Genomic DNA, 26,301 nt, shown 5'->3' with positions numbered 1-26,301 from the left:
TTCAGAGTCAATAACTTTATTAGAAAAAGATTAATACTAAAACTTTTCAATGACAGAGACAATCAAATTTGTAACAGAAAGTCAGAGATACTTTATTTTCACTTCTAAATCCAAAGGCTAGGTATAGCAGAGTTGTAAAAATGGAATCCCACTTAGTCTGATTCACACAAATACCAACGTTTAATCCCGTTTTCAAAGTCCAAGAATGAAAACTTGCAATTAAACACTGAGCAAGCCACATGTTAAGTAATATTTCTTAAAAAGTCTTAAAGAAAAAAATATGATACAGGACCTAAGTTTTCAGTGGCATATATATGCTATTAACACATGTTCTGAAATCTGGTAGGTCACATCAGTCCTGAATTAATTTTTAATTAAAAAAAAAAAAACAACTAACTGAGCTTTATACTTTTTCTATGCCACTATAGTTTTCTTTCACCTCATTTTAATGTCGATCTTCATTTTATGTCGTTTTCAGTATTCTTCCAAAAATCTTCGAACAGTAGTCCTACAATGCAAAATTTGGGGAAAAATGATAATTAGACAACACATAAAAGGCAAATTTTTATGACTAAGTGTTGGCCCAGTCACTAACTGCTAATTAATATATGTATATGGATTGTTTGTATTCTTTTTAATTATCAAGGCATCAGTTCGGTCTTAAAGCCATGTGCCTGTGTATGCTTGCCTATGTGTGAATGGCTCACACACATAACACTATATTACTGTCCTAGAAAAGGAATGCCATTGACAAATCAACTAATTGTACTTCCTTTCATTAGGAATATTTTATCCCATGCCACTAGCCCAAAGAATGAACAGTTCACAGGTTTTAAGAACTCTTATAAAACCTGAATTTAATAGTTCTTTAAAAACCCAAATTCATCCTATATGGTTGATCCGTTCTTTGTATTTCACAGATTGAAGGTGTCTGTCCTTACTATTCACTGCTGCTGTAAGTGTATCAGCCAGTGACTATTCCTGTGTATCTATGGAGGACTGCAAATTCTCCTACACAGTAGGAAATATTAAACACATACCTCTTAAAGACTTGAGAATTGCATTGAATGTAACAAGGCGAATAATATGAAGTGTTTATTGTATTTAAAATTCTTTAAAGATATCTAATTCTGGGCACCACTGCATCCCTACATACAGTTGAAAAAAAATTCCATTCTGTTAACATTTGATTTATAAGTTTTCACGCAATACACAAAAAACCCCTCTGTGCTTCTTGTAAAGAACAAAAAAGATACACAACAGTTAAGCGTAAAGATCACAGGCAATAGCATTCAAACATGGATGTGGGTAGAGAAAGGAGTACCTGGCATGAGTACCTGCTTAGTTTGACTGAATCCTTGATTTTTAATTTGGCTTTTCATGGGCCGCTCACAACACCAACGCTGTGTGAGGTATGGTAGTCAGCTGCAATAATTCATAAACCCTACACTTCCATCAATCCAATGCTACTGGCTCTCGAGTTACAGAACAAACTGCATTAGAATGCAAGGCAATAAAGCAAAAAACTAGAAACATCCTTGACAAAGAAATACTAGCAGTTTAATTAAAACAAAGTAGTCCAACATGTGCCTCAGAAATATTTAAGTTTTTAAAGCATATGTCTCTGCCAATGTACCAACACAAGATGGACTTAATACCAAAAAGAAAAAAAAAACAGTTCAACCTTTTTATTAAAAAAAAAAGAAATGACAGCAAAATCCCTAAAAAAAGGATAATTAACTTTTCAATGGCGACTATATTACAAACGTGGGCAATAATTTCCAAAGAGGCACACTAACGGGGGCACGAGTCTGCTACAAAATAGCTGAGACAAAACAATGTACCTCAAAATGTTTTGCAGGACTACACTGTCTTTTCCTTCAGAAGATGCTTTTGTATGTCTTCTTACTCGGCTTAGTTCCATCTTCATCTGTGCATACTTACGCTGCACTGTCAAACAGTAACAAAAAGCCCTAATCAAAGTGAGAAACAATACACTTACCTCTGTCTGATCTGAGGTCTTATCAGATCAGTTTTAATTGGACTGAGTGTCACCTTCAGATTTAATGTCTTCACTGGTCCCATTGACCTCATTCTTAGTATCACTTTCCTTTGATTCAGTGTTTGTGTCTTCACTCTGTTTTTCTCGACTACTGGACTTCACACTACTTTTTTTATCATCAGATCCCCTCTTTTCTGCCATAAAAGAAGACAGTGACCATGGATTTTAAAGCAAAATACAATACAGACATGACACTTAGAAAAGCGAAAACAATTGAGAGATGAAAAGACAATCATTTCCCACAGACTGTAAGTAACACAGTTTGGTGAATCTATCAAAGGGATAAAATTTGCAATTTACAGAGGAGGAAGAGGGTACGATGGGGAATTAAGGGAAAACAAAAGGTAAAATAGTGGGCAAACTCCCTCAAATTGGTGAGAAGCTATTAACTACAGGAACTCCAAATCACTGCACAATACAAAATTTGAAAGTAAATTTCATTTGTGATAAAGAACATACAAAAGAAACGGGAAAGGATGAAAGATAGTACACAAAAACTGTGTTCACATGAAGTAAATCACTAACTTAGGTAAAAATAGTAACTACAAAAGCAAAAAAAGCTGACAGGCATATTTCTCCAACTATTTTTAAATGTACAGGTTACATACATATATATATTTGAATACCCAAGAGAGACAAGCCAATGAAAGAAAGGGGATCTTAAATCCCATTCCAAGTACTGAACTTCAGTGCTTTGCTAAGAAAAGTAATATATATGCCATCTGGGAGTTGTTTTTCCAAAAGGAGAAATTAAAATTCAACTCAGCTGCAAACAAAGAATGAAAAAAGTAAATCTCAACTTTTCCCCATTGTCTTTGGAATGGTGAAACCGACTAGAGGCAAAGAGTGGTACACAGAGCAAGCATATTCTAGATTTTTTTAGATCCAAGTATTGCCTACAAAAGACTTCTACAGAAACGTTAAAGCAAACTACAAACTTTCTGGAAGAATTATTTTTCCCCTTAAACCTTTAAGTTAAGAATAGCTGGGCTAGCAGAGTTGTTCATAAGACAGGAAGATATTTTAAGAGAAGCAGAACCCTCTACAGATTCTGGACAAAGCTGTTAAGACACAACATCAAATAACTGGCAATGAAAACAAAATAAGGCAGGGGGGGCACTCATTCAAGAGTGTAAGAATTGAAGATCTTATGTGAAGGAGCATGTTCAGTCCATAACACTTGCAGGATGCACGAAGCAACGTCCATGGAGCTGACTGCAGGACTTGCTTCATGTCTATCTGTCCACTTATGGGAACCGTGCCAGTACAGTATGCTCTAACTGACCTTGTGGGAAAGTCCTCCCTTTGTGCCTTATGGGCTTCTCCGGTGCACAGGTAGCTTCAATGAGGAAGAGTCGTCTTGTTGCCCCGTAGAGGACTAGTAGTCAGTCCAATAATCTTATCTTCTGCCCTATGTAAATATGGTAGATCTTAATAGTCCTGAGGACATCCACAAAGTGTAGTGGATTTTAGGGCTAAGGATTAAAAAAGGAAGCCTCTCTAGACAAAGAGAGCCCCCTCCACTGGTCGGTGGTAAGGACAGATCTGTGTGAGAAACCACTTTTCATGTGTGGAGTCCGATGAACTGCCTCCACCGGAGCACCTGGAGCAGTGAACTCCCTCTCACGCATCTGCTACAATCAAACGCTTGCTACTGCTCCGACGTGGCCTCAGAGTTCAAGCTTTCAGTCATCTGTATACCTGTGAGTGCCCGAATAGCTAGATGGCATGTTCAAAAGCCAGTAAATCAGGACTTCTAAAGAGATCCCAAAGTTTATGATAAATCTATAACGGCATATCCAATCTTTCAAGACGGACCTGATGCCGAGTTTTCTCTGAATCAAGTCTTCTCTCCTTCCTCCGTATCGCATCAGGAAAATCCTTGTTTATCCATAATCTAAACCAACGCAGCTTATTTTACTTAAAAGTTTTATTAAATTCCACAACGTCATCATTACAATTAGGATTACAGCTGAGCAACTCAGGACATCTTTTTTGCTCTCTCGAGAAACTACACTAACACACCTGTTTTGAGTCAGGCCAGCGCCATTTACTGCTCAACTTAATCCCAGATAGTCATGAAGGCTAGCTAGCTCTTGTCCCTGAGAACCAATCCAACTATGTCAAGTGACACGAATGATGGTACGGCAAAGAGCTTTAGTTCTCAAAGAGAAGTGACCGATTTGATCTGACACCTTATAACTGGCTCTTGAGGGTTGACCCCTCACCCCAAAATACATTGCACAGAAAATCTTGCAAAAAGGTTGAGTGAAACTTTCTTAAAACCAATGTAAAAATCAGTCAACGTTTTGTAGCAATTGTTTTTTGAAATGCAGAAGTAATTTCTGAACTTAAATGGTAAATACTAAAGTTCATGACAGTAGGTTTTAAAAATCATCCTTGTTTGCTACTTTTTAACATTTGCTCCATGTTGTAGAAAAGGGCAATATATGCAAATATTTTTAAGAGAGAAGGTGTACTTTTTAAGGAAAAATAAAAGCAGAAGATCAAAAAGTATGTCCACTGTTTGTGCTGCTGGTCCTCTAACTCAGTCTAGCCAAAACCTAGCCCTCAAAAACCCACAAAAAAACAAAAACTATACGATAGTTCCATAAAAGAAAATCAGAAATGACTATCAAATAAAGCCCAGCAGCACATATATCATGTTGGTGATCAAACATGAACACAGGCAGAACAGGATGGAACAAGCAGAGCCAAGAAAATTAGAAAATAGGTCCTTTCTCTCATTCCTAAAAACCATGCAAAGCAGAACAGCCCAGTCAATACAAAATGAAAGATGCTCAAAGAATCTGAAGAAAATGCAGAAAAGAGACCCTGATGATTGAAAGAATTATCTTTCAGTAAAGGCTAAGTTAAAAGATGACAATATCCTTGTGAAAACATGCCAAACACAAAATGAAAAGGTCCACTAATAGTGCGCAGTGAACCAGCTACTGGAACACCACAGAAAACCAAGGAAGAAAGGAGAGGGAAAACAGCATGTTGTTTCAATAGAAAAGATGGTTAAAACACATGTAAGCTATTCAACTTCTGTGACCTTAGAAGTTAATTACTGACTTAAATGAACACTGTACATGAGGACCAATACACATTTACTCTGTAAGACATATTATGGAACACTGCAGATTAAAAAAAAAGGTTGCCAATAACCAAGTTAATAAATTCTACAGCCTAATAACCCTGAAAGATAATGCAATACTTGGAAGAATCTAGACGATAAAACTTCAGCTTATAAATTGAAAAATGTGGTTTTGACATGTACTAAGAAAAACATCAGGGTAACTGTCATTCTCACAAATCAGAGGAGAGGGGAAAATAATGCCTGCGTCTTAGTGAAGGACTTTGTTAAGGGAAAAGGAATAGAGCTTGACATGGAACTCTGTCTAGGGCCAAAGAAAAGTAAGTGGGGAGACAAGAGTGTGAAACAGTCTCTTACTGAATGAAATTCTCACACAAACTAACCTTTCTCCTTGGATTTTCCATCTTGCTCTCTGTCCCGGCTTTTGCTCCTGTGCTTATATGACTTTCGATCGCGGCTTTTTGATCTTCTTCTATCCCGACTACGAGATCTATGCTTTCTTTCTGATCTATCATGGCTTCTGCTTCTTCGTCGATCTCTACTTCTTAATTTAAAACAAAAGGAAAGCAACTTCAGCTGGTATTACAGTGAGGAAAAATCTTGAATTATATATTGAACAATTAACAAGATTAAGCAAAACTTACCCTTAAAAGGCAAATGGATAGAATCTACTACTAAAACATATTTATATTAGAAATCTTAACTGAAAATTACTGCAAATCTTTCTAACTTCAATTTTTCAAATAGTGCTCACATAGTTATCACTGTGCTCTTTAAGACTCCTCTTCTTTAATCACAACTCTAATTAAAATGGTAAAATTTATTTTTTCATGTTTTTAAAGAATTAGTTACATGACATTTTAGTTCTTATATTGCGCTTGATGTTGTTCAAAGCAAAAGTAGGTAACCTTACTCAACATAACTAATAATTTAACTATCTTCTTAAAATCAATGAGAAGAGAAGCACTTAAGAGACCACCTGGGTACACTGACCTCCTAATAAGATAGCATCAAACCCCCTAATACTGGTGGGAAACTTGAAGACGGACTTGCTCTTACTGACTCAACTCTCATAATCCATCCTAGTGCTTAACAATACTTAAGAGCTTCCCAAGTTCCAAGGAATAACACTAGTAATTAATACTGTTTACTGCACGCTCACTACGTGCCGGGCACTGTCTCATGTGTTCTATGTACCTGCTTCGCCGTCTTTCTCTACTTCGTGATCTTTTGTGGTCCCGAGACCTGCTGCATCTTCGGTCAGAAGTTCGGCTTGAGTGCCGACTTCGGGAACGACTTCTCTTTCTTCTTTCTCTGTCTCTAGCCCTTTCCTTTTCTCTTTCTTCCTCTTCTCTTCGTCTCTTCCTTTCTCTTTCTTCCCTTTCTCTCTCCCGTTCTTTTTCTCTTTCTTCTCGTTCTTGCTTCTCCTTTTTTAAACGCTCATCACGATCAGGTTCTTCAGTTCTTTTTCTTAACTTTTCCTGAAGAAATTAGGTTTGATTTTTATATAACTATAACCTTAAAGACACTGTCAAACAACAGTTACCTAAGGGGAGGCATCTGCAGACCAACTTATGGAATCTGATGCCCTGAAAGGGAAATGCAGAAACTCCAACATCATGTATGAACACAAGAAACCATTACTTGACTAAATCCTAAGGAATATTCTTTCCCCCAAATTCCTGGCACTAAAGAGTGAAGAAAATACAGTGCTTTGATAATCTGATGAACAGCAAAATTTCCTATGTATTATCACTGCTTCAAATAATACACATCAGTAAAACATCAATGAGGTTTCTGTCTCGGTGTGATCATTTATTTGCCATAATAAAATACAACATGAGCTATAGCTAAAATACACGTTTAGAAGAAACTTACTTTTAATTCTTCTACAGTAGCTTTAATTTTGGCATAGCCCATGTGCTGTTTTCCCATCAAATGGTCATCTACCCGGGACTGGGCATCTCCTACTATCAAAAAAGCTCCACACACTTCACAAACTTCCATTTGTTTTTCTTGGGCAGCAAAACTTTCAATTGTCTGAAATGATAAATCAATTATCATAAGAATATCTGAGGAAGAGAGAATAAATAAATCCCCCCCAAAATACTTAATATTTAGAATAGATTTCTAATATTGTGAATTGCTACCTTCCATTTCCCCAAAGCCATAATACTGAGCAGCAACTGGTCATCTTTTAGAGAGAGGAAGCATGGCAACAGCAACCAACTTTCCATATCATCCAGGAAGTGTTGAGATCTCATCACTCAACTGCAACCGCTGAATTACCCACATCACCTTGAAAAAGTTAAACTACCTTTCAGAAAGCTACTTATTTTAGTCTGAATTCAGTTCTTACTTAGGTTCAATAGGCTAAAGGTGTGGCCTCCATATTAAAAATGCTTTTCAAAATTATTAGGGAAATTAACTCATTGAGTGTAATCTGAACATATCCTATTCAATATTTGAGAACCAATGATCAATTATATTCCACCATCAATATCCAAAACATGTATATTAGATTCTCTAATTAAAACAGTTAAGAAGGCAGAAGATATTTTAAGAGTATACTAATTTTGAGCTGAGGTAAATATGTACTGAGTAATTTATCATAACAAAAAATAAAATAAAACCCAGGAACAAATGAATACTTATGACCCAAGACATGGGTTGGCAAGGCAGCAGGTAGAGGTTTGTTTCTGTAAATGAAGTTTTATTGGAACAGTCCCACCCATTTGTTTATGTATTGTCTAAAGCTGCTTTATACATGATATAAAGGCAGAGCCTAGTAGCTGTCAGGGACCTTGTGGCCTGCAAACCTACAATATTTACTATGTGGCCCTTTAAGATAAAGCTGCTTGACTCTTGATTTAGGACGTCAGAAAATTGTTTACAAAGGTTCTCAAATAGGAATAGGTCCTACTAATTCACAGTGAACAGTCTGGGTAAATCAAAATGAGGTTGCTACTTACCGAGGTTGTAGACCTAAGCAATTCTCTCTCTTCTTTTAACTGTTCAACTAATTTCATCATTCCCTGGGCTTCTTCTACTTTTCCTTCAGATCCTAATTCTTCAATCTAAGGGGGATAAAAAAAAAGCAGTCAAGACTCCTTTCTAACCAAACTACCCAGGAACTCTCTTCCTCAAGCTTCACTTGCTTTCAGTGGTTGTTAAATGGAATTTTTGTTTGGTTTTGTTTACTGAAACCTCTGGCTTTAATTTACCCTTTTGATTTTTCACAACATTAATGAAGTATACTTGACATGCAATATAGACCGTACATTTTTAAGGAACATGATTTGCTAAGTTTTGACCCCATAAAACCAACACCGTTATCTAAATAATGAACGCATCCCTTACCCCAAAAAGTTTCCTCCTGTCTCTTACATTGTACTATCTCCTCCCCAAGCACCCAATGATCTGCTTTCTGTTACTACAGATTAGTTTGCATTTTCTAGAATTTTATATACACGGAACCATCCACTTTTTATTCCTATTTTTTTTGGTCTGGCTTCTTTCACTCAGCCTAATTATCTTAAGATTCATTCATACTGTTACATGTAGTTAATTCCTTTTTATTATGGAGTAGTATTCCACTGCATGAATACATGACAATTTGTTTATTCATTTAGCTGTTGATAGACATTTGAGTTGTAGTTTTTTTAGGGTTTTTGCCTATTATGACTAAAGCTGCCCCAAACATTGGTATACAACTCTTGTGTAAACTATATGTTTTAATTTCTCTTGGGTAAATATCTAGGAGAGGAATGGCTCATGGTGCATCTTTTAACTTTTTTAGAAACAGATAAATTGTTTTCCAAACTGGGTGCGCCATTTTAAATTCCATCAACAATATATGATAGTTCCAGTTTGCCCACATTTTCACTAACACTTGGTATGGGCAGTTTCTTTAATTTTAGCCATTCTAATAGGTATACAATAAGTATCTCACTGTGGTTTTCTTCTGTATTTCCATAATGACTATGACACTGAGCACCTTTACATACACTTAACTGCCATCATTCTATCTTCTTTGGCTAAGTGTCTATTTCAAGTACTTTCTGACATTAATGCACACAATTCTCACCTGCTGCAGGAGTACATCAATTTTATCTGTCAGAACCTGAATTTTTTCTTCATTTTTGCCTGTTGGGCCAGCTGCCTATTGAAGACAATAAAAGGTATTTTCAACAAGTAAAAAAGAAAGAAATATTCAAACTCTCACATAAAATACATAATATTTGTATCCAATAGTTAAAATGTTGAATCACAAGGATAGTAACTCTATTATCTTCAATTTCTGTTCATCAATTACATATTTTGTCAGTTACCGATATTTAAGAGAAAAATCTTAAGATCAGCAAAATCAATATTATATTTACTAATAAAGTAATAAAGACTAAGAAAAATGAACGCCTTCTAAGTTTTAAATCATTCTAAAAGAACACAAAGTAATAAATGAACTTGAACACAAGTTTCAATATTAGGGAGGTCTCTGGGTCTCCAGAGAACAAGGACACTTTATAAAGGCTGTAAATTAACTTCATACTCACCCCAGAGGACTGCTGGTTTTGAGATAATGCCAAACGAGCATGGCCTCGTCTAATTCTACGTTCTACTTCTGCAAGTAAGCTCTGTAAGTATCGCAGAAAATCTCTCTCATAGCCAACTTTCATAAAACGAGAACTCTTCTCATACCTGATAAAAATGATAACAAACATGCAATATTTCCTGTCCAAATCTTTATCCATTACAACTCACACATTCTATCTTAACTAGTCTCATGGACTGTTGCATTTAGGCTCAAGAGTAAACCAGGTGTATAAGTAACTTTCTGGTTGTCCCTCATCCCAGTAAATGGAAGGCAGTATCTAGCTTTATATGTGGTTAGGAGCACAGATTTTACAATCTGGGTGCTCAGACACCAGCTCTACCACTACAGTGGATCTGTGACCGTGGACCCAGGACAGGTCTCGTCTCGTCTATCAAATCAGGGCTGTTAAAAAGGCAAATGTGATTTTAAAAAAGAAAAAAATAAAAAAGCTTGGGCTTTATGCTTGGTATATAGTATGATGGCTACCAGTATCATTATTGAAGCTCTATGACTTTCTACCACCCCCAGGTAATGAATAGGACCTCCACCAGACATTGATTTTACACTAATTCCAATTACTTCTTCAATAATGACTAGGGAGGAAAAAAATGACCAAAAAAAGGTAACTTACTGTTTTCGTAGATTTTCATCATGAATTTTTTCACATGGACCTGAAAAAAAAAGAATGAGAGATATGAATGTAGCAATTATTGGTGACATCAACAACCTTTTCTCTTGCCAAAAGTTCTTTTTTTTTAAAAAAGGAAAAAACTTCCTTTTTAATCACTGAGTAGTCTGTAGACACCTAAACTGAGCCTACTGAATCATGAAGCAACATGCCCAAGTTAGGCACACGAAAACCGTTCACCTTCAAGATCAGTATAATGACCTTCAAGATCAGTATAATGGAGAGCAACTACAATATGGTAAGAAAAGAGGGAGTGAGAGGAAAGAGAAAACTGTTCCTCACTGCCACTCATGAAAAGAACTAGGATGAGGGCAGACCACTGATCTGAACCACCGCTGACACTTTATTAATTTCAAGTATCTGCACATGAAGTCAAATAGTACAAGGCTAGCACCCTAGTCCTACCCCCTCCCACCTCCAAAAGGCAACCAATTTTAACCCTTTTACCTATTTCTAAATTCTATGCTTATTTTGCTTTTTCTTGGTTCATCTTAGACATTAAAATTTTAGGTTAAATAAACACTCAGTGTTTATATTCTGACTATGCAATACTATTAACTGCTGAGCCAAACAAAAGGTGCATTATAACAATTTTGATAAACTTCATACTTTTATTGTAATTTTTTCATTTGTTTAGTTTTCTATGGATCCATTTCCAAATTCCTCTCAAACACTAACTCAACTATAGAAACTATCTCAATACTAATTTCCCTCAAGATTCAAACTATACCAGATAATCAGCTTCATTTTCTTCCATAAGCTTTCTGTCCTGCTTCAGTCTGGGCCGCTTATTTCCTAAGCTCACTAATAGAGTTGTCTTCCTGAGAAATTCTTTTTCGGGTCTATATTGGATGCAGTTTACTGGATGTCGTTTTTCCTCCTTCTTGGGTTATGGCCATATCTTGGTGAAGTTTCCAGAGAAAAGGCTCATGGGAGATAAATTTGTTGAGACATTGCATGCCTGAAAAGGTCTTTTTTCACCCTCATACTTTGATGTTTGCCTATATAGCTAACCTAGGTAAAAATATTTTTTCACTCAGAATCCTGAGGGTGTTTCTCCCATGTCTTCAAGCTTTCAGTGTTGTTACTGACAAACCTGAGGCCACTGTGATTCATGATCCTGTGTGCCCCACCACCCCCATCCCTGGTGTTCTGAAATTTCACAATGGTGTGCCTTGGTATGGATCTTTTTTCACTTATTGTGCTAAGCACTTGAAGGACCCATTCAATCTAGAGACTAACATCCTTCAGTACTGCAAATTTTTCAATTTCTTCCCTTCTGTTTCCCCTACCTAGAACTCTTAATCAGCTATTAGAGCACTGGACTGATAGAGTTTTTTCTAATTTTAATCTTTTCGGTCCAATTACCCAATATTCCAACAAATTTCCTTGATTTTATTCTCAAAACTTTCCACTGATTTCAGATTTCTCCAGTTCTAATTTCCAAGAGCTCTTTTTGGTTTTTCAAAAATTCCCTTTTTATATAGCATCCTAATCTTCCTGTTATCCTCACTTTCTCTGAGGATACTAACTTTAGTTAAGACACAAATTTTTTCTTCTGCTTTCCCCATGATCTCTACTTCCACTAAATTCTTTTTTTCTGTTGGTTTTGTTAGTCTTTCGTGTCGAAGGTTTTCTTCAAATGTCTGACTGTTGTTCCTCGGCTGGCAAAACACTTCCAGTATCTGCCTAAAAGCTGGTATGCACAGGCAGTTTTGTCAACTAATGGGCTTTACCACAGGAAAATCAGGCAAGACTTTCTTTTAGGAGAGTCCCCAAGGGTCAGTACCTGTAGATCACTTCTCTGGAACTGTTCACTTTCTCTAAAGAATCCTCTTCTCTTCTGCCTGGGGAAAAACATCTGGCTGTATCCTTCTAGGAACAGGGCAGAGGAAGGGAATGGGAAAACCCCACTATTAAGAATACAGACTCATTTAATCTCTCTTATAGTCTCATTTTCACTCATTACTGCCCTGTGCAGTATCTAGGATCCCATTATCTAGACTTGTCCAGTCCTAATGTCCTCCTAATGCTCTAGGGCAAGCATTGTGCTTAATGAATTAAGTTCTCTTTGATGTTTCTAGAATGATACTAGTTATGTACCACCCGTGGGAGAAGAAATAGTCAATTATATTTTTTGCATTTTGTGGCTCGGATGAACTAGAGTTTCTTTAGTCCAATTTCTCCAGAAAATTACCCTAGTCTCCTCAGGCGTAGGGTTGGGAGAGGCAGAATCACCAGATGCACAGGTCTTAAGAGTCTGACCACCTAGACTAGTTGTTCTCAAGAGGGGGCAACTCTGCCCCCCAGAGACATGTGGCAATGCCTGGAGGGGATTACAACTGCAGGGGGTTACTGGCCTATCTAGTGGGTAGAGACCACGGATGCTGCTAAACATCCTACAATGCACAGGATGGACCCCTAAAACACAAAATTATCCAGCTCAAAAGGTCAAATGTTAAGGCTGAGAAACCATGAACTAGACTAATTTCTCGTAATTTCATCCCCATGACTCTCAACTTTGCCTTCTCTGATCCCTGGTGCCTCCAAACCCTGAGCCTGCCCAGGGTTCTACTGATCAAACATTCACTTCTGTGTAATATCCCCTTCTGCAGGCTTTTAGGGTACAGGTTTCTCTGCTCTGTTGAGTTTGCTGCTACTCTTCCATCCACTTGTTATCTTCCAAACATTTGTTGACATGTCTAATGTTAGCTCCTCTTCCAATTACACCTTCTTTTTTTTTTACACTTTCATTTTATTGGAGGGGTTTTGGGACGTAGTGGAAATAGACACGTATGTTCAATTAAGCCACCATGTTTAATTAGACTGGCATTTATTTATTACAAAAAGCTAATCCAGGAAAGAAATTACTTTATCAACAAAGCTTTAAGAGAAAACTGCTTTTCAGAATCATAAAGTACTAGTTTTCCTTAATCATAAATTTGACAAAGTTACACAGAAAATTTACTTACCAAGATCAGAACGAGTGTTTGTGAACAATTCCGCAGGACAAAAACCACAGAGATAATATTTACAAACCTAGTGAAGAAAAACAAAGGTACTTGTTGTTGTTGTTGTTCTGGTGAGGAAGATTGGCCCTGAACTAACATCTGTTGCCAATCTTCCTTTTTTTTTTTTTTTTTGCTTGAGGAAGATTGTCCCTGAGCTAACATCTGTGCCAACCTTCCTATATTTTGTATGTGGGACACCACCACAACGTCGCTTGACGAGCTGTGTGTAGGTCCACACCCAGGATCCAAACCAGCAAACTCTGGGTTGCCAAAGCAAAGTCCTCAAATTTAACCACTACACCACTGGGCCAGCCCCAAGGTACTCGACTTTTTAAAATTGTTCAGTTTTAAAACCATATTGGAAAAGGGTGCCAAATAACTATTTTATCATGTCTTGGTCTTCATCTTTCAATCAAGTTTAAGAACAATCTCATTTGTTAAACCATATTAGTTAGGTAAATTAGTGACTTTCAGACTCCTGGATTTCAGTAAAATATGTACATGACTGAAAGATTTACCAGCATTTTCTACCTTCTTTTAACTACTGCCCCTTTCCCATAGCAACAACAAATATGACATCCAGAAGAAAGGAAAATGTTTATTTTCATTTAAAAACAAAACACATCGCACTGTTCTTATCGCTCTAACTTTGTTAAAAGACCAGAACCAATTTACAGATTAGGATTTGGGAATCATTATCTAAATTACAAATAATATTCATTTAAAGCAATTTCGTTCACTATTTTCACTTAAGAGATCCTTTAACAGGCTCTAAAACGTATTGGATATTTTCATACACGCCAGTACTTTACCAAATGGTATGGGGGAAAAACTATTAACATGAAATCGACTTTTAATTTTCTTCCATTGGTAGTTCTGTAACTCCTTCATATATATTCCAAGACCTCTCTATCCTATATTTAATTCTATAACACTGCAAACCAAAACTTGTAGGCGAAACTTCAAAATATCTTCCTTTCTTCACGTACTAAAGACTTCATTGTTACTGGGTAGATTATCAATGTACAGTCACGTGCCACATAACAACATTACGGTCACCAATGGACCACCTATACAACAGTGGTCCCCTAAGATTAGCACCATATAGCCTAGGTGTGTAGTAGGCTAGACCATCTAGGCTTGTGTAAGTGCATTCTATGATGTTCACACAATGACAAAACCACCTAATAAATGCATTTCTCAGAACATATCCCACTGTTAGATAATGCACAACTGTGCAACTATGACATATGAAAAAAGAGAGATGTTAAATTTAAGACTGAATGAGAGTTCTTTCTAGACACTTAGTACTGGATGTTAAATCTACAATAGATTGTTTTCTGCCTCAAAGGTCAATTATTTTATGCTTGTCTGAAGCAATGTGGTTCCATAAGCTGAGTCCAGAGGAATTAAGGTCATGAAAAACAAAAATGACTGTCTGATCAACAGATTTAGTTGTTTTTTCTTTTTGCTGAAGAAGATTAGCCCTAAGCCAACATCCGTGCCAACCTTCCTTCACTTTATATGAGGGTTGCCACGACAGCATGACTGATGAGTGGTGTAGGTGCGTGCTGGCGATCCAAACCCATAAATCTGAGCCGCTGAAACGGAGCACACTGAACTTAACCACTATGCCACAGGGTTGGCCCCTCAACAAATTTAGTCTTATATCAATATTATCCTGTTATATATAGCCATACATCATAGTATGTACTATTTTCTTTAGAAGTTCTTCTCATACTTCATTTCTAAGATTACTCTTTGCAACTTAAAAATCATTCTTACAAATTATTTTTTTAAAAGGCTCTGTATGCTCAAATGGTCAATGTCTTTCCAAATTATTTCCAAACTTCCAATGGTCATATGAAATGTTTAAAAATGGTACATACTTTTCTAACTATTAAAAAGTATGATTTGTTAAACCTTGCATCCACTTTAAGTGTATCACAATAAAATATCAACGCAAATACTCAATTTTAAAAAATATTTAAGGGGCTGGCCCGGTGGTGCAGCAGTTAAGTGCACACGTTCTGCTTCTCGGCGGCGTGGAGTTCACTGGTTTGGATCCGGGTGCGGACATGGCACCACTCGACAGGCCATGCTGTGGTAGGCGTCCCACATATAAAATAGAGGAAGATGGGCACGGACATTAGTTCAGGGCCAGTCTTCCTCAGCAAAAAAGAGGAGGATTGGCAGCAGTGAGCTCAGGGCTAATCTTCCTCAAAAAATAAAATAAAACAAAACAAATAAATAAATAAAAAATATTTAAGAATCTCTTATTTGGGGGAGTGAGGACAGAGACAAAGAGTATGCCACTTACTGTTCAGACTATTAACCCTAGTTCCCAGGGCCCAAAAATTATTTAACAAGTTTCCCACAACTGTAATAGCTATCTGTAATAGCTTAGTAATAGTTATTGCCAGCATTCAGTGCTATTTATAGCTACAAATTGTATGGTTATATAATAATTTAAAAACTAAATTTAGTGTGCACCCCTCATAGGTATGAAACTTTACTACCTCTGTGCATTTTACTTTCACTTACTTATCAAAGTTTATTTTAATCTCTATTCCCATGTTTACAGAAGTATATTCTAGGGTTTTGGAGTGGATTCTATCTAAAGACTGATTTTATTGTTTTCAATAGGGCTTTTATTGTCATAACTAATAAACATAAGACTACTTGTTCCTTCTGTTTAAACTGGGCCAATCTCCATGATCCTCAAAAAGGCTCATCATTGAAACAAAAGGAATACACATCTCCATGGTCCCTTCTGACTGTGAAATATAAGCAAATACAAACTTCAAACATTTCTAGGAAAGAAATCATATAATTATTTTTGGTAATGAAATACCAACATAGGACTTATAGTACTTATCAAATCTTAGTTTTAATAACACTTATCACTGGATCTGACTGGGGGCTTTACCATATATTGTGTGACTTAACGTTCTGTAAAACTGATTACTACTAGCTTCAAGGTTTGTCATAAAATGTCTAATAAATGTTATTTTTTAAAACTAAAATACCTCTGATTTTCTAGAGCTATTTAAAGTTTTTTTTAAAGATTTTTTTTTCCTTTTTCTCCCCAAAGCCCCTCAGTACATAGTTGTGTATTTTTAGCTGTGGGTCCTTCTAGTTGTGGCATGTGGGACGTCACCTCAGCATGCCTTGATGAGCAGTGCTGTGTCTGCGCCCAGGATTCGAACCAATGAAACCCTGGGCCAACGAAGCAGAGCACACAAACTTAACCACTTGGCCACGGGGCTGGACCCTATTTAAAGTTTTATTTACATGAATAAGGCTTTCCAAAAGGTAGGAGGTTCTAAGTGATCAAAACTCTCTAAATCTAAATGTACTACATCAGTTTTTCAATAAAATATACGAATGAACACACTCTTAAATCTAACAGGTACTGAATGGGACTTTAATTTAAAATGGGTTTGAATTTTAAAAAGTGGAAAATGTCATCTCAACAATCATGTAACACTATGTGCTAAAACCGATGCTGGAAATACAAGAACGAATAAGACCCACTCCTCAAAAAGCTTAGTCTAGGGGCTGGCCCCAGTGGCCGAGTGGTTAAGTTTGTGGGCTCTGCTGCAGGCGACCCAGTGTTTCGTTGGTTCGAATCCTGGGCGCGGACATGGCACTGCTCATCAAACCACGCTCAGGCAGCGTCCCACATGCCACAACTAGAAGGACCCACAACGAAGAATATACAACTATGTACCGGGGGGCTTTGGGGAGAAAAAGGAAAAAAATAAAATCTTTAAAAAAAAAAAAAAAAGCTTAGTCTAGTAGAAGACAGAACAGAAACAGAAACCAAAAAATAGAGTGTACTAGTATTTACATGCAACTCTAGAAACAAAAGGAAATTAGTTTAGTCAGGAATGTCAAGTCATCACAGATGGTGAAGCTTGAACTGGTTCTTAGTTCAGAAGTGGAAAGGTTGCAAGACATTCTAGGTATAAGGAAACGTGAGAAGACGGACAACAGAGTATGCAACAGGCAAGTGTAGACAGGTACACTTGGAGAGGCAACAAAATGCGGAGTCTGAATCCTGGCCGCCACTTATCCACTATAGAATATAGACTGTAATGCTCCTTGATTTCCTCATATAAAAAAAGGAGACAATGGGGGCTGGCCCCATGGCCAAGTGGTTAAGTTTGCATGCTCCACTTTGGCGGCCCAGGGTTTTGCCAGTGCAGATCCTGGGCGCAGACATGGCACTGCTCATCAGGCCATGCTGAGGCGGTGTCCCGCAAGGCACAACCAGGACCCACAACTGGAATGTACAACTATGTACTGGGGGACTTCAGCTAGGAGAAGTAGTAAGAAAAAAAGGAGACAACAAATATACTTCATAGTGGGACTGTGAAATTTAAACTTTATGTTAAATTGGGAGAAGCGGGCAAATTTTTAAAATACTACCCAGTACTTTTTCAAAAATGTTTTTAGGGGCTGGCCCCGTGGCCAAGTGGTTAACTTCGCATGCTCCGCTTCAGCGGCCCAGGGTTTCATGGGTTCGGATCCTGGGCATGACCTAGCACTGCTCATCACGCCACGCTAGGGCAGCATCCCACATGGCAGAGCCAGAAGGACCTACAACTATGTACTGGGAGGCTTGGGGGTGGAGAAGAAGGGGAAGAAAAAAGATTGGCAACAGATGGTGCCAATCGTTCCCCACCACCCCTAAATCCCCCCAGTACATGGTTGTATATTTTAGTTGTGGGTCCTTCTGGTTGTGGCATGTGGGACACCGCCTCAGCGTGGTTTGATGAGCAGTGCCATGTCTGCGCCCAGGATCTGAACTGGTGAAACCCTGGGCCACCCCAGTGGAGCACACGATCTTAACCACTCGGTCACAGGGCCAGTCCCTCAGGTGCCAATCTTTGAAAAAAGTTTTTAGGCACTATGTAGACCTACTAAGACATGCCATGCCTGCCTGTGGATTAATGAGATGATCCCTGTAGCTCAGTCCAATCAACCCACTTGAGTCCAGAAAACACATGACCTGCTTGGAAGGCATCTAGCTACTTATAGAATCCAGATTAGAACCCATTTTCCTAATGCGGTTTTGTGTGCTCTTTACACACTTCAACTCTCCTTAAGAAACTGCTGTAACGTGACAGTACATCAAGGTGTTTGTTACTCTATCCAATCAGCTCTAGCCACTTAGACAGCTTCTTTTAACCCTCCCCAGGGATTGTGGCTGTTCAACTAAAAATATTAACACTTAGTCTTTTATTCAGTAAGTCTTTACTAAATGTCTATCAAAACCCTAATAATCTGATAACCAAAGGTGGGAGGAGCAGCAACAAAGGGGTGGTGGTGGAGGCCAGAATTCTCACAAGGTAATTGTGATTTATCCCTTGATAAATTTAAGGCAACACCAGTGATCAGAAGAGTTCAACCTCAATAGCAGGCTTTTCACTATCAGTTAAGAGAATGGAGAAACACAATCCTGGAAATCTAACTAGAAAAATTTATTTTTATTTTTTTGCAGGGGAAGAGTCTCCCTACGCTAACATCTATGCCAATCTTCCTCCTTTTCTTCCCCCTCAAAGCTCCAGCAGACAGTTGTGTACAGTTCTAAGCTCCTCTAGTTCTATGTAAGTGGTGTGGTTTTGCACCCAGGAACCGAACCCGGGCCGCTGAAGTGGGGTGCGCCAAACTCTAACCACTAGGCCATCAGGGCTGGCTCGTGACTAGAAAATTTTAATTGCAAGTTTCCACCATATTAAAGTCAAATTGTCAAAATTTAAGGCAATATTTGTTGTTATATACAGTGTTGGGAAAATGACACTCCAAACAATACTAGAGGGCTATGGGACAACTTGGCAGCATCCATCAAAATGTAAAATGTGCATTTAACTTAGTCATTGTCTTTCCAGGAACCAATACTACAAGTGACTCAGCTACATGTACTACAACGTTCACTGCAGCTTGGTTGGTAACGGCAAAAGAATTAGACATAATGTACACACCCAGCAGAAAACAAATCGTTAAATAAATTAAGGTAGATTTATATGTACCAACAAGGAAAGAGTTCAGAGTTTAAGTCAAAGTTGTAAAATACATATTATATTTATATATTAGACCATATTAACAACTTTCACTCATATGTATATATGCGTATGTGTCTGTAAATTATTAGGAAAGATTTGAAAACACACAGAGCAATTTTTATGTTTTTCAGGGAGATTTGGCAATGGAGAGGAGAGGCAAAAACAGATTTTCACTGTTTATCCCTATGTTAAATTCTAACCTTTTATATAGTAACCACGTTTACTTCTGTAAAAAGTAATTTTAACGGTTCTAAACTCAGAGGGAAAATATAAAACAGCAAAATCAATTCCCAATATATTAATGGAATCAATCTTTAAATGAGACAACATTATTTAATGTGAAGAAGACTTACGCATTTTGGGGGGTTTAAGTAAGTATAAATATTTAACTAAGAAAATGCTGACTTACAGCTTTTTACTTTCATCTTTTTTTTTTTCCCTGAGGAAGATTAGCCCTGAGCTAACATTTGCCAATCCTCCTCTTTTTGCTGAGGAAGACTGGCCCTGAGCTAACATCTGCGCCCACCTTCCTCTACTTTATATATGGGACGCCTACCATAGCATGGCTTGCCAAGCGGTACCATGTCCCCACCCGGGATCCGAGCTGGGGAACCCTGGGCTGCCCAAGTGGAACACGAGAACTTAACCACTGCGCCACCGGGCCGGCCCCAGACTTACAGTTTTTAACAAAAACAGACCCATTTTTTTATGCATTCACTTCTTCAAGGCACCATTAATTCTGGTCATCAATTTAAACTATTACCAATCACAAAAGTGCACTAAGAGTATCTCATTGACTTTTATCTTTCTATATCTACTTGAACCCAACAGTAAGCAATATAATTCCTGCTTAAGCTAATCAAGTATTTTCAATGCTGTCTGCATTACTTTTGTTAAACTGCTTTCCCCAAATCAGTTGAATGTTTAGCTGTTTCTCACTCTAATGGTTAGGTCAGCTATTTATCATTTACAAATAGTAAAGAATTCAAATCAGTAAATCACATATAAACGTCTTTACAGACACCAACAAATATAGGTCCCTACCTAAAATCCTGTGGATGCCTTAAAGAGCTTCTTTTGGTATTCTAAGTTACTAACCACTCTGGATAGGTATTTGGTTCCACCAGACACCAAGTTCCATTTTATAAACAAGTCATAAACATAATGTATTTATTCAATGTCTATTTCTGATAATCTAAATACTGGCATTTTAAATTCATCATGGTGGCAACAGTAAATCTGATCCTTGACAAGAACTTCACTTCAGCTGTCATGTACATTTTTTCATTTAAAATCCGAGAATTTCCAGAAACTTTATTGATGGGGAAAAAAAGAATACCTTTCAACGTGTAGTCTTTAGTCACTTCCATTAATAGTTTAACTTTGACTACAACAGGCTAGATAGAAGTAATGTTTCTGGGGCCGGCCAGGCGGCTCAGCCGTTAAGTTCTCACGTTATGCTTCAGGGCCCAAGTTTTGCTGGTTTGAATCCCAGCTGCGGAGCTATTCAAGCCATGCTGTGGTAGGCGTCCCAGATAAAAAAAGCGGAGGAAGATGGGCAGGGATGTTAGCTCAGGGCCAGTCTTCCTCAGCCAAAAGAAGAGGATTGGCAGTGGATGTTAGCTCAGGGCTAATCTTCCTCAAAAATAAATAAGTAGGAAAAAAAAGCAGCAATGTTTCTTTTTAGCTAAAAGAACTGAATTCGTGTTTCAAAAAAAAGACAAACCCCAAAAGAAAAAATTTTAATATAACAATTTATAACAAAAAGAGCCAGTCCCTCATAACATATACTATGTTTCAGCTATATCAGGACCACACTTTCTATAATCATTCATTTCCATGCCTTTTATATTACATATACCTTTGCAGTCATGGTTCACTCTCCTTGCCCACACAAACTTTTGGTAAAATTTTAATCAATTTTCCACAGGAGCCAGAAAGTAAACATCTCTCTCCTGCCTAGAAGCTTTCAACTGTTTCCCAATGTAATTTAGTCCCAACTTCTAACAAGATTTATAAAAACCATTCAAAACCAGGTTCCTGCCCATCCATCCACATGCCCCCTTCCCCAACAAAAGCAACCACGGGCTCCAGGTAATAACACTACTTACAATTCCTCAGGCTTACTTTTTCTCCAGCCTCCAGTAACATGTCTTCTCTCCCACTCCCTCTGGCTAATTCCTACTAATCCTTTAGGTCCCAGTATTTAAGGGTCACTTGAAGAGGCCTTTCTCAAGTACCCCAGGCTGAGTTAGGAGCCCCTCTCAAGTGTACTTTTCAAGACCCCACACTTTTCTCCACTGTGGCACTTATGACATTGTGTTATGAAAGCACATCTACTCCTTCCTATCTGCCACCAGCTGATGGTTCTCTCAGGCTAAGTGCTGTTATCTATACTATTCTATCTACCATAAAAGTGAAACATTTTTGTTGAATAAATGAATACAGGAATTTCCCCAAGTTACAAGTAAGAAATGAGAAAATTAAACATATTTCATAAAACAATGAAGCACTGTATTACTAACTTAAACTACTTTCTCCCCTAGCAAGCAGTAGTGAAGAAATCAAATCTAATGATATATATACATACATAAACACACATTTTTCCTAAAGCAATCAAATATTAAGGAAATGTCCCTACAGCATATACAGGAAATAATATTGGCCATGTGTTGATACTGTTGTACTGGGGTATGGGCACAAGGAGAGTTCATTATACTATTCATTCACCTTGTTTGTTTTGGGGTGAAAAAACAAACAGCAGTCATATGCACATATAACACACAGACTGCTGACAATTACCATGTACCATAGAGTAAGGTAGGAAACGCCTATACTTCTGACAGAAAGAACATTTTGGTGGCTCTGAATTAAAACCAGTAAAATATTTATAGATGTCATGTGCTATAATTATTAATTTTTTGCTTCCAATTTTCCTTCCCAAACTCTGAATCCCTTTTTTACATGTAAAAACAAAAACGTTCACAAGTAAAAACATCGACAGAAGCCTTAACTGTTTTTTTCTTTTCTAAACAACTGTCAGCATCAATGACAGTATTTCCTAACATTCTTAAGATTTTAGAAAATAACATTTAGTTCAATTACCTTCATAAATTATTAAACCTTCACTGAACAGGGCATACCTGAATTTGATTAATGATGAAGGAAACTTCATTTTAAGGATTATTAGAATCAGAGTTAAGTCAACAGTAAAATAATTTCACTTTCGGGTTGAAAAAGTAAAAACCTCAATTTGAATTACAAAATTCCTGTTCTCTTATATAAATAATAATAAAAGCTCAAGGCCAGACTTTACAATTCCCTACAATGTGAACTATTCAGGTAATTACAAGGCTACCAAATGCCTTCTCTGGCAAACACTGAAATCTTCCCATGTGGACACTAACTGAAAGGTGCTCACACTAGGCAGTTAAAAATCATATGCTTTCCTCATGACTGTGGTTGTTTAGGATTAACAAAGCAAAGCAGAGCAAACCAACCAACTGTTTGATGCAAAAATAGTAATAATCTCAAGGAAATGTAAAATAACAATAACCCAGGCAGAAGGGTGTCTCAATGAATCCTTTGAGCAGTAATAAAGCTGGTTTGACTTTAGCCGAAAACTACTTTCTCCAGATCCAGAGGTAGCAATCTGCAAAGAAGCTGGAAATGCCTGTAAAGTACTAATCCCAATAAAGCACTTTCGGACATTGAGCCTTGAGAGTATTTACATACAGCCTTATTATGAATAAACAAAAGGTCGATAATTTGCACCACAGGTGTATCCTTCACTTAAAAACGAGTTCCCCAACTCTCACAATTAAAAAGCCAGGACTAATCACGTGATCAGAAAGCAGTAGCTCACAAGCTTTAAAAGGTGGTGAGGCCATTTTTTTAAAAATGCAGCTTTCCGGGGCCTTCCCCCAGACTGACCTACTCCCTCTAGGGAGTGAAGTAAAGAAATCTGCATTTAAAACAAATTCCACAGGTCGGTCAGATACAGACACTCTGGAACTACTTTTAACACTAAGGTAAGTTTCCATTTCAACTGTTAAACAAAAGGACCCCACCCAGCTGAAATAGCCTTTCCCATTTAGTGCCAAGTGTGCCAAAGAAAAATTTCCAAATAGAATAGGAATGCAAAAATATTTTGAAATATCAGGTTACAGCGATAGTGAAATCCTTACACTATATGCTGGGGGGTTGTACATTTCTCCACTAATAGCCAACAGCATTAGAATATGTAAACGACCCGGAAGTGATGGCAAGAGCTTCCCCAGCTTTATCCTGACTTACTTAGATGAGGCCATACACTTTGTTCCTGGTCAACACCAACCTTCTCCCCGAAGACATGAATCTGAAACACCAGCAACTGACTTTTTCAAATCCCTGAATCTAGAATGAAGTGAAATCTGTCATTAAACGCATAAGATATTGTGGTGACAAGCACCAAAAGTTTAAATCAGTGAGAAGCACTAAAACAGAAGGGAAAGCAGATTTATTACAGCTGAGATGACATAAAAACCTAAGTTGCTATTCTGAGAGCCTCACTGCTAATGTTATAAACCCGTCACATATAATGCAATGTGGCAATAAAATACTATCAGGAAACCAGTTTCTTCACAACACGTGTTCAAAACCAAGGAAGAACAAACAGGTGCTGCCGTTAATGAGCAGGCAATCAAATGCCATTTTCTCTTTAATACAAAATAGATAAATACCCTATCTGTACATCAACTGGATCTTAACTTTTTTTTTTTTTTGCAAAGCTTAGAGGGAAAGACTACCGAGTTAAGTGGTAAAGGAAAAATTTACTTCATTGTTGCAAAGAAATGCTTAGAAAGGAAAGACGGTCAAGACATGCAGCAAAGTTACTGTCTCTTCTGACACGTGGGGGAAAAAACCCAAAGGTTAAAAAAAAAACAAAACAAAAAACTTTTAAAAAGCTTCAACTCTCGACGTCAATGACAAAACGCGTGAATTTGACTCCACACAATGAATTCTACCATTAACACTTCATAGTACTTTGCAATCAGGTTGCACCCCAACGCTTTAGCCAAACACGTTATTTTTTAAGGTACTGATAGGACTCATCTAGCACCAACGTGTTTCCCTGCACTGCAAAAGAGAAATTTCACTCTAACCACAGCCTATGTTTAAAGAGACGAAGCAATTTCTTTAAAAAGTCTATTTGCCTACTCCTTCGTACTTTCATTAGCAACTGCCTTTAAATGACCACGTTGTTTGGTGACAAGCGCAAAACAAGTAAGACTAAATTCTGCACCTGTTCTTCAGGTGAGACCTAAAATAAACGTTACACTGCATGTTCAAAACACTCGAAATACATTACGGTCATTTGCACAGACCTGGCTTCAGAGAAGCGGGGAAAGTACACAGGCCTACAAAGATTAGGTTGAGGCTCGCCCCTTTAACTTGCCAAGAGACCCCGGGTGAGCGCCCCCAAACGGGGTTTACAACAGTTACCCTTACTCACAGGGTCAAGAGGATCACATGAGTTTTACTGGAAGAAAACGCCTGGACAGCCCTCTCCACGCAGGGCTTCCTACAACGTACTGCAGACAAACAATACTTGTAAACCATCACGGCAAACCCTACCAAGTTAGGATCCTCTATTTAAAATCTTATTTCCCCACCGAAACGTCGAAACGAAACTATTCCTGAAATAATACACTGCCACAATTTTTTACCACTAATCCTGGCCACAAATTTCAGTTTAAATACGCCGCTCAACCCAAATAACGGAAGAATGTGGCCTTTCCCCTATTTCCCGAGGTGAAAACACTGCAGCCTCCAGACGTAGTAAAATACTCCTGCCTCTCCCGCGTTTCCCCGCATCAGGAAGGTGCTCCTCGGTGCTACTGAGGCCCCCTTTGGCTTCCTCGATACTAAAACAACAACAACCACAACCACCACCCATCCTTCATCCCTGGATTCGGGCGGACTCCTCCCTCCCGGGCGGCCTCCCGCCTTCCCCGGGCCACGGGGTCAGACACCCGGCCCCGGCGCGGCCCCAAATCGCGCCGCGGGCCCGGCGGCCCAGCCCGCGCCCTCCCCGCCCCTCCCCCACGGCGCCCGGGCACAGGCCCAAAGCCCGCGGGACTTACGCTCTCGTGGTCCCACCGCACGTTGCTGCGCTTCTCGTCCGGGGCGAGGTTTCGGTCTCGGCCCATTAACTCATCCAGCAATTGCGCGGCCGAAATCATGGTGCTTTCCTCGGGCGGCTGCTCCCACCAGCCCTGGCACCCGCCAAAGAAAACGCCGGCGACACCGCCGCCAACCCCTCCGGCCCACTCGCAGGCCGAAAACCCTCCTCTAAAGAGGAGCCGACAAGACAAAATGGCCGCCGCGCGGGCGCCTTCCCAGCATGCCACGCGCGCGCGTGCGCCCGCGGGGACACGCCCAGGCCTGGGAGGCGAGGTGGGCCCGCGGCCGCCGGCCCGGGGGCGGGGCCTGCCGAGGCTGGGCCCGGACTCCGCCCCTGGCGGGTGGTACCGCCCCTGTCCGCGCCAGGCGGGACCAGAGGCTACACCACGCGGTGACGCCGCCCGCCTGGCCCCCAAGCGCCCGTCTCCCCGAGATCTTTCACGGGGAGAAATGGGAGCCTACGGCGTGAAGCTTCGACACCGCTCCGAAATGGGGAAAAGCACAGTGTATCCCTTTGTCCCACGCGGTGCACTCGATGCCATCTTCCAGTGGAGAATGACGATCAGCGCTCATTCCGTGTGCCGACACCATTTTCCCAGTCACTGCGCTC

General features: G+C 38.8%; 1 protein-coding gene across 24 annotated transcripts; it reads right to left on the bottom strand.

Annotated features, from left to right (window-relative positions):
• LUC7L3 (LUC7 like 3 pre-mRNA splicing factor) lies at positions 1-26,301 on the bottom strand. Of its 24 annotated transcripts, XR_011422976.1 has the most exons (13): positions 25,652-26,301; positions 13,417-13,483; positions 10,388-10,427; positions 9,716-9,860; positions 9,250-9,324; positions 8,135-8,239; positions 7,041-7,202; positions 6,360-6,643; positions 5,546-5,706; positions 3,348-3,473; positions 2,056-2,196; positions 1,845-1,950; positions 68-508 (listed from the first exon to the last, which is right to left on the bottom strand). XR_011422976.1 is itself a non-coding variant. In XM_070226333.1 (12 exons), exons 1-12 carry the CDS (start codon positions 25,748-25,750, stop codon positions 475-477), a joined length of 1,416 nt encoding a protein of 471 aa, XP_070082434.1. In that variant the 5' UTR covers positions 25,751-26,301; the 3' UTR covers positions 1-474. The 24 variants fall into 24 exon arrangements, 18 of the variants coding, with proteins under 18 accessions (XP_070082434.1, XP_023508525.1, XP_023508530.1 ...); XM_070226333.1 differs by lacking the exon at positions 3,348-3,473 and having other exon boundaries at positions 1-508; positions 5,546-5,703; XR_011422975.1 differs by lacking the exon at positions 1,845-1,950 and having other exon boundaries at positions 2,003-2,196.

The sequence above is a fragment of the Equus caballus genome, chromosome 11 (genome assembly GCF_041296265.1).
Source record: "Equus caballus isolate H_3958 breed thoroughbred chromosome 11, TB-T2T, whole genome shotgun sequence".
Lineage (NCBI taxonomy): Eukaryota > Metazoa > Chordata > Mammalia > Perissodactyla > Equidae > Equus > Equus caballus.
Note: the sequence above shows the minus strand (reverse complement) of the source record. Positions and strands in the feature narration are given on the sequence as shown.

Bases quoted from the DNA above. Each gene is read 5' to 3' on its own strand.
- LUC7L3 (XM_023652757.2), bottom strand. From the start codon at position 25,750: ATGATTTCGGCCGCGCAATTGCTGGATGAGTTAATGGGCCGAGACCGA. The intron at 13,484-25,651 runs GTAAGTCCCGCG...TTTCTTCACTAG, and splicing joins TGCGGTGGGACCACGAGAGC to GTTTGTAAATATTATCTCTG. The intron at 7,203-8,134 runs GTAAGTAGCAAC...TTATCATTTCAG, and splicing joins TGCTTAGGTCTACAACCTCG to ACAATTGAAAGTTTTGCTGC.